Source organism: Centruroides sculpturatus, unplaced genomic scaffold (genome assembly GCF_000671375.1).
Source record: "Centruroides sculpturatus isolate CEXI.00-Female unplaced genomic scaffold, Cexi_2.0 scaffold1368, whole genome shotgun sequence".
NCBI classification, from domain to species: Eukaryota; Metazoa; Arthropoda; class Arachnida; order Scorpiones; family Buthidae; genus Centruroides; species Centruroides sculpturatus.
In genome coordinates this window covers 202,644-211,837 of record NW_019386509.1, presented here as the reverse complement: position 1 = coordinate 211,837, position 9,194 = coordinate 202,644, and the positions used below count along the sequence as shown (strand labels likewise).

General features: G+C 26.4%; 1 protein-coding gene across 2 annotated transcripts in view; it reads left to right on the top strand.

The window, feature by feature from the left end:
• Window positions 1–1,031: 1,031 nt before the first annotated feature.
• LOC111615178 (GATOR complex protein WDR59-like) overlaps window positions 1,032–9,194 on the top strand; it is a 16,730-nt gene continuing 8,567 nt past the window's right edge. Inside the window, exons 1-6 of one of the 2 annotated variants that reach the window (XM_023356581.1) lie at window positions 1,032–1,730; window positions 3,122–3,148; window positions 7,321–7,384; window positions 7,457–7,577; window positions 7,644–7,786; window positions 7,860–7,967. In XM_023356581.1, coding sequence (XP_023212349.1) covers window positions 1,650–1,730; window positions 3,122–3,148; window positions 7,321–7,384; window positions 7,457–7,577; window positions 7,644–7,786; window positions 7,860–7,967 — 544 coding nt within the window. In that variant the 5' untranslated portion in view covers window positions 1,032–1,649. The remainder of the gene's footprint in view (window positions 1,731–3,121; window positions 3,149–7,320; window positions 7,385–7,456; window positions 7,578–7,643; window positions 7,787–7,859; window positions 7,968–9,194) is intronic. The other variant, XM_023356582.1, reaches the window with a different exon arrangement.

Here is a 9,194-nt window from a genome sequence, read left to right as displayed (position 1 = left end):
TTTCTATATTTGGTCTCATTCTTTATTATCTAACCTCATTCTTGAGTTTAAGGAATAATGGATGAATGGACATACAGACAGAAAGCTAAAAATCTATAGGTCTGCAATTTGAAAATTGCAGCCCAATAAAATAAAACAAATAGGGAAAAAACAATGTTTGAGACAATATTTTCTAAATCAGCAGTTGCCAACCTTTCTGATTTCACAGACCACTAAACTCTCAATTTTGAATCTTGCAGAATTCTGTCACAGATTTTTTTTAAACAATATAAACATCTACAGAATAATCTACATATAAATGAGGATGTATGTTTTTTTTTTTTTTTTTTTTTGGTTTGCTATACATGCCTAGGCCGATCAACAAATTGTTATGAAACTCGGCAGTTATGTTCACATACTTCTAATTTAGATAGTGTCATACATCCCGCCCCAAAATTGGATTTCTATTTATCAATTAATTTCTATCTACATTCAATTTGTTGGCTTTGCATGTGCCACCTATTGGCAAAAATTTAAGAAAATAATAAACTAAATATAATTTGTTGGCAGATTACCATTTGATATTTGGCTGTTAATGGACCAGTTTGTTAGTGCTAACATTAGAAAAAAATATGATATCTTAAATTGGAGTCTACTTGACCAATGAAACTGCCATTTCGTATCATCCGAGTATTGCAATAAACGTGACAATGGTAGGCTAAAGTAACCAAACTCTTTATATGGTTTTTGTTTTAATGTTTATTTTATTATAGTATTTGATTTATATAACCACAAAGGTTATCTTATGTAAGGGTTTACCATACCAAGTGACCAATCGTACACATTTTAAAAATTCTTTATCCCTCTACTGTACACAATTTAAAGAATTTTTAAAATCTGTTAGGTTGGTCACTTGGTATTATAAATCCTTACGTAAGATAACCTTTCTAGTTATATAAAGCAAATACTATTAATATAATATAATAGAAGGATTAGAAGTATTAAATAATCTAATAATCTTAATGTCTGTTTTTATTTTTTGTCCAGGCATTGCTGGGTTTACTTGCTAGTGACCATAAAAGTTCCATTTTACTTTATTTTACTCTATTAATATCAAATCACTTGTTTAATTATAACAAATTAGTGCAAAGTTTGTTGCTGCTTGTTTGAAATAAGTTTATGGATTCTTGGGCACTTTTCCACAAAGGACGACAATTGTACTCGTATCATTTATTGATTTATTGACATTTGATAAGTCATTTTGTGTTTGGTTTTAGATTTTGGTTTTGATATTTTTTAAAAATTTTTTCTTGTGGTACCCGTACTTCTTTATCAATGTAGAATTATTTCACTTTTCATACTTTTAGTGATTTACATAAGAAGTGTTCTGGTTTTGCTCAGCATTATATTATAACACTCCCGAAGTGTTGTGTTGTTGTGGCATCCTAGTATGCCGCAGCATCCCAGATGAATATCACCAATCTATAAACTATCAAAATATTAATTAAAAAATTCATTTTACAAAAGTTACTTTATGCATACGTATGGTAGCTATTTAACAAAATTATGGATAAATACACTTAAATTTATTCATTTATTATATATTTTGATGTGTTTATCTATACAGAATTGAACATTACATCAGACATTATGATGTACAGACTGCAGCAATGTTATGTTGCATGTTTGGAAAACGAAATGACGATAATCCTTACAATAAGAGAACAGTTACAGATACTGGAAGTGGGAGTGTAAGTTGTTACTACTATTAAATAATAATGATAATTTTTATTATTAATTTTTAAAAATATAATAATTTGATTTACATTTTTGATATATAATTTTAGTTAAGATGAATGAAATGGCTTTTAAATACTGGAAATAAATTATTTTGGAGTAATGAGAGAGAATTAAAAAATGAACAAACATATATGAAGTTTATATTTATATATACTAGTGTCTAAAATTAAAGCAACAAACATGAAACCTGTGTAGAATCAACACTATGAAATGTGAATAACATAAAACTTACATCATATGTAAATCAGCAAAGTGCCTTTCTAACATGTAAGATGGTGTATAATTGTATAATCATTCCAAGATGGACTCCAGTGTTGACAAAAGAGATTTCACTAATTATTTCATATACAGTATCTAATTCTTCTTGCTTTCTATACTTAAGAAAACAATAAAACTATGTTAAAAATTTTTAGAGTAGACCATAGACCATTAGAATACTTACAGCAGATTTCTAATAAGTGAATTATGTTTTCATGACAGGAAATTCTACTTTGAGTAAATATATTGAAAATAATCATAATCATTACGATTATTCTGAAAAATAATTTGACGTTATTCAAATTTTAAGATTGTATTTAGTTTTAGAAGAATTATTTAATGAAATTTTATTAATAGAATGAAGACGGCATGCTATGATTTCTACGAATGACATTTCACTGAACTCATTTTTCATTGGCTATCGGCTTTCTGCATTTGAAAGTAGAAATATTTAATGTTTCTCAACTCAATACCTGATGACAACTATTAAATTATGGTTTAAAACATATATTCTATTAAATCAAGCTTTGTTGGAATTTTATGGTGGTTTGTTCATTAATTTCTCAACTCTATTTTTTGAGACATTTCTTATTACAGAAAATGAAAATTTCTTTTTTCTCTCTTTCATAATTTTCTGCAAGTGGGAACCCAGTTTTCGATATCGGATTGAAACAGAGAAGCAAAATCTTAGCTGTATTGTTTCAAATTTAAATGCACGAGAACCATATTATTTAATTAAAAGTTAATATCGAGGATTCGTTTAGATCGTTATTTTTATAATAGGTTTTATTGAAGAATTTTATTTTTATTAATTTTTTCTGATATTTTTAAGTCATTTCCTTCAAACACAGCAACTGAAGTTTATCTCAAACTTTCCATAAAGATAGATAAATGATAATTACTAATACTTCTTTACAAAATTAATATTTTATTAATTTTTTGTTATTATTTAAAAGAAAAATAAAATTCATATAAACAGTTTTTAAAGATTTTCTTCCAGTTGATTTGTTTTAGTGGCAAGAATTATCCATATTTTAATCCAATGGAAGATATAATTATAATGAAATATTTATTACATTTATAGCAACATTCTGGGAAATGGTGGCTGAAGGTATGTCAGTAAGATCTCTGTCATTTCTAATGTGTATTCCCTTAACATACAGATTTGCCTGACTCTTTAACAATATTTGTTTCAAACAAAAAACAAAAAAAGCTTATTATTATTATGATTTCAATAAACGATAAATTATTAAATATAAATGCATGCTCTTTTTATTTATCATAATTATAATTTTTAGACAAAATCATGCATGAAATTACCAATTATATATATTTCTTTTAAATAAGATTTTTTAAAATTTTTATTATAATGTATTTTATAATTTATTACACTATATTTTATAATAATTCCATATTAAAAAATTCATTAATTTGATAAACAAACTGAGTGAATATTAAAATGGTCACAAAATGCTTTTTGTATTAACATTTAAGTATATATATATATATATATATATGAGTTTTTTTAAAATTTCAATATAATGATTGTTTACAAAGCTTGATATGCACGATGGGCCACAATTAGGCCTTCTGTTTTATTTTACTGAAATTGTGTTGAAATTCACATGAATTAAATTACATATTACAAAATATTTTGGTGAAGGATTTCAAGTATTGCATCTTGCAGTGTTCTTTAGAATGTTTTTGATGTGCTTCTTCCTCAGCTATGAAGCCTTTCTTCAGTTGGATGAACTCTACTTCATTTGATATGAGAGGTTTATGCAACTCATCCAGAACGACTTCTCTTAACACTAGATTGGGTGTGGTAGTGATATCTTGTGGCCTTCAATATTGCCTGACATTATCCTCTAGATTTTTTTCCTGGAATTTTGTGAAATACTGTGTTCATGCAACAAAGCTATTCTCTGTTTGGGAGTTTATGGACAGAATTGTATGGCTTTGTGATACCAGAAATATTATTAAAATTCTTTAAGGAAACAAAGTACAGCATTAGCAGGTGCAATGACTGTGCAAATGACCACATTAAAAAAAAGAGAGAGAGAGACTCAAAATCCTTCACTGGGATTTGTAATATATAAGAATTTCAATGCAACTGCTTTAAAGTAAAATAGAGAACATAATTATAGCTCACCTTGTATTTTATATAATTTATATTATTATTATGATTAATAAATTGTTGCTATTTGAATTGTTTTTTAGAAATTTTTAATTTATATATTAAATATTTTTAAAATTCCTGTGTATCTACAGAAATGACGTGTAAAAAATGGTTAAACCAAGTCTCTTTGAAGTTAAATAACTAAAAAACTGGTAATGAAACAGCACTCTAAATTTTACAGAATGACATTTGGTTTTTAAAATGGAAAATAAATAACCATTGTACAAATATAATTGAATAATTTCAAGAGAAAAGATTTGAATATTTATGTAATTTAATTCTGGATTAAATTAACACATGTTAATTATTCATTTTCAGAATGCATTCTATCAGTACTTCAATTTTAAATTAAAAATATCTTTGTAAATAAAAATTTGTATTCTTTCGATATTAATTTTTAACAAAATAATTTAATTGAATTTTCTTTCATAAAAATATTTTTTCAAGTGTCGTCGACTTAATAATGACGAGTTAAAGATGAAGTGAATAATGCAAATAGATAAAATGTAAAGTTATCATTGCATTCTCGATATTAAACAATGGATTATGATAAACTTTTAATTGAAATAGTAGTAATTTCATTTTTTCAAAAATTTTTAAAAGTAGATAGATACAAGCCTATGCTAATCTATGTAAACCGTGATTGATGACTATCCTTTATGTTTGCAAATTCTCAAAGAATAATTGTCTTTGATCAGCACAGTAAAAAATAATTTTGCAGTAATATAAAGTATGTAAATTTTTGCAGATCAAGAGAGAGAGAGTTTCAGAATATAGTAATTGCCTGATTTGCAAAATCTGTGCATTAAAATCTTGTGTATCTTAATCCTTTTTTCAGATTGTGTAAGTGTATATAAATTGCTTAACATTTATTCATTACATTTCTGAACAGATAGAAGATATTTTACCTCTAACACAAAATTCGTGTAATTATTTATTAGTTTAACATTATTAATATTGATAATTTGTCATAGGTTATTTACAAAATTATCAAAACTTACATAAATTGACTTATGAAATGAGATATACAATATTTTTTACAGGATATATAATAATCTTTATATAGTAAACAATGATATAAACAAAACAAAATAGTTTTAAAATAAATTTATAATTAGCTTTGTGAAAACTTTGTAATTATAATTAATATATACATTATTTACAATAAATACCAACTTGATAAGTCTAAACAATTACAGTTATGTCACTTTTTTCTATTATAAAAAGCATATCATTACTAAAATAAAATTTAAATTTTGTTTAATAATGTTTATTATGGTAAAAATTACTTATAAATTGTTAGAACTATAAGTTATAAAATAATTATATATGAGCTAAATTTATATCTTTAACAGGTATAAAAGCATTCTGTTAAGTATCTTTTCTATTTGTCTTGAAAATATTAATGAATACTTTAAATGGTAATTTTTCCATTATTATGATATACTGATAAAATGAATTGTCGTCGAGTGTTATACATTGTAATGCCCAAAGATGATTCACTTTATCAATGTAATTTCTGGCATGTTTAATAGTACATTGAATAATACTAAACTGCCATGTAATACAACAAAATAAACATCAAGAAAATCCTTTAGCACGAGGAAATAAATCATTTAATTAATGTGCATACATCTGTCATTTCCAATGACCTTACTTGAAATTTGAATACAGACAGAATAGAACATAGAAAATAATAAAGTGAAGAACATTAAAAAAAACTTTAAATACGTTTTATTTTGTCTACGTATTCAGATTTTGGTTGCTCGAGTTCAGAATTTAAAATGACCGATAATGTTAACCTTACTTGTTTTTTTTAAATTTATTTCCTTGCTGCTAAAAGGTTTTTGTGGTGTTTACTTTGTTTAATAGTATATTTTTTAGTAATTTAGTAGTAGAGAATTTATATTTCTCTATTCATAAATTAACATGATTTTAAATTTAAATGTGAAAAATAAATGTGTAAAATTCTGACATCGTAGTGTTCTTTAGAATGTTTTTGATGTGCTTCTTCCTCAGCTATGAAGCCTTTCTTCAGTTGGATGAACTCTACTTCATTTGTTATGAGAGGTTTATGCAACTCATCCAGAACGACTTCTCTTAACACTAGATTGGGTGTGGTAGTGATATCTTGTGGCCTTCAATATTGCCTGACATTATCCTCTAGATTTTTTTCCTGGAATTTTGTGAAATACTGTGTTCATGCAACAAAGCTATTCTCTGTTTGGGAGTTTATGGACAGAATTGTATGGCTTTGTGATACCAGAAATATTATTAAAATTCTTTAAGGAAACAAAGTACAGCATTAGCAGGTGCAATGACTGTGCAAATGACCACATTAAAAAAAAGAGAGAGAGAGAGACTCAAAATCCTTCACTGGGATTTGTAATATATAAGAATTTCAATGCAACTGCTTTAAAGTAAAATAGAGAACATAATTATAGCTCACCTTGTATTTTATATAATTTNGGTAGTTTGAGTTATATGACATTATTTAATAAATTATATAAATATCTTTTTTTTTTTATGTTTATGAATAGTCTTTATTAATAATTTAAAAATAAACTTCAAATGTAACAAAGAGCATTACTTATGTCATTAAATTATTGAATGTTTTCTTGTGTATGATAAATAATGGTGTATTTTTTTTAAAATTAAAAGCATGATATATCGCTTAATAATGGTATAGATGACCATCTGATTTTAGCATGTAGTTGTGTGACCCGCATGAGGATTTTATTCCCTTAAAACAATTGGGTGTCTTGCCACATTGATACTAATATTAAATGTTATATTCTAAACATTTTAATACATTTAAAATGGTATGTTAATAATTTAAAGAGAATGGCAAAATTTTATATTTTATGAATGCTTTGAGAAAAAAAAGGATGTATTTTTAATCAAATTTAATATCTTGTTTGAGAATACAACATTTGATGGAATCCCTCATCCCCATTTCCCAGAAACCTGTTATGTTTTGATGTTAATAACTTTCTGTGCTTGCTACTGACATCATATTCATCACTGGAATTTTTAGCCTTGTTTGCAGATTAATCATTTAAATACTCCTTTTTCTCCCATTAAAAATCATATCTTTTATTCAGCCCGGTGGTTCACCTTATCATACAGTTGTTCCCGCAGATACTCAATGGGATGGTTGGAATTTAGGTAAAAATGAAAATTTGTAGTAGAATATTATATTTTTAACATTTAAAAACTTGAAATACTATAAATTTTTAGTGAGTGCATTAAAGAGGAATAGATCTAATAGTTGGTCGGATTCGTTAGAAGAATATCGTTTTATGGATTCTCTACCCGACCCTAAAGAAGTGGAAAAAGAAAACCACGAAGCAAATATACAGTATGTGATATACATTTCAATAACAAGACATTTGAAAGATTGTAATATTTTTATTTTTATTTTTAGATTGTTAGATCCTAAAACGTCGTCAAAATACGACGAATTTAAAAAAGTCTATGCAGAAATACTTTATAGATGGAATTTATTACAGCAGCGTGCTCAAGTCTTGAAGTATGTGTTGACCGCACCAGAGAAGCACAAAGGCATAGGTATGAAATTTATGATTATTTTGAATACAGTTTTATCTGGAAAATATTTTCAAATTTTTATGTAATTCTGTAGAATTTTTGACTGAATGTCAAGATTGCCATAAAGATGTTCGAGGAGTGCAATGTTTACAATGTAAAAATTATAGCTTGCATTGTGCAATTTGCCATCTTGCTGTAAAAGGTTGGTTTTGTCTTTTATTCTTAGAAAAATGAAATTATTTATCTTAGCTCACTCACAAGAGTTGCTTCTTTTTAAATTAATGCTGCATCAACAATATCATAGAATAAAAACTAGATTTATCTTTTGCAAACATAAACAATGCATTATTCAGGAAGACAATACACATGATTGCAATCCCCTCTTTGAGATAATATCCTGTAGCTTGCCAGATCACCAGACTTTTCTCCTATTGAGTACATATTGATACGATTGGAAGCTAACTGATACCCTGCACTTACACTGACCCAAGGTCTATATAAGAAGGTCAGGACACACGTGACCTACTTCTTGAGCCGCCATTTTGGGGTTTTTTGAGGCGCATGTTTTAAGAAAACTTGTACGAGCAGTCAGTTTTATATGAGATTAATTAAACTAAAATTGCATAAATCCAGTGATTTCCAGTCAAAAATATAATAATAGTTTCGGATGATTATACAACTCCAATTTTATGTAACGTTTTCATCAAATAGTTTAAAAGAAACAATCATCCATATCATTTGCTGTTGTGATTGAAACTAACTAAATAGGTGCTAAAAGTGATGCAATAACATCAAAAAAAATTTAAAGTATAATAAAGAATATAATATAACAAATTTATAATTATTTTTTTAAAGCATGATTGGTAATAAAATTAAGATGAAATTCAATAGTATTATTAATAAATGTTGTCAATGTAATGCTTATTTTATAATAAGTAATAGATGTGTACATATATTTTTAATTTATAAATAGCTTTCAAAAAATTCCAAAAATAAAATTTTAAATTAAATTATTTGACAACTAGCAGGTAGGCCTAGTGTTGCTCGAGCAAAAGTAACGATAGCAAGATTAAGATTGTTGTGAATTTGTCTCTTTAATCCGATTTTCAGTTCGGTAGACTATCATATACAGCATTCAGGTTATGAACTTCCTTTATTGATTTGTCATATGCATTTCGGACTCAATTGTAATTTAAGTCCCTCTTCAGTACAAACTCAGATTCTGTTTTCTAAAAACCTCGGTGTATAATTGGTAACGTTGTAAAAGAATAAAAATACAGCCATTTAAAAAACACTTCAACTACATATTCACATTAATACGTTGCACACTTTACAAATGTTCATAAAAACCTTTACAATTACAACTTTTTTCAAGAAAAATTCGTATGCACTTTATTGAAATGTTGCAGCAATAATGAACGTTTTTTTC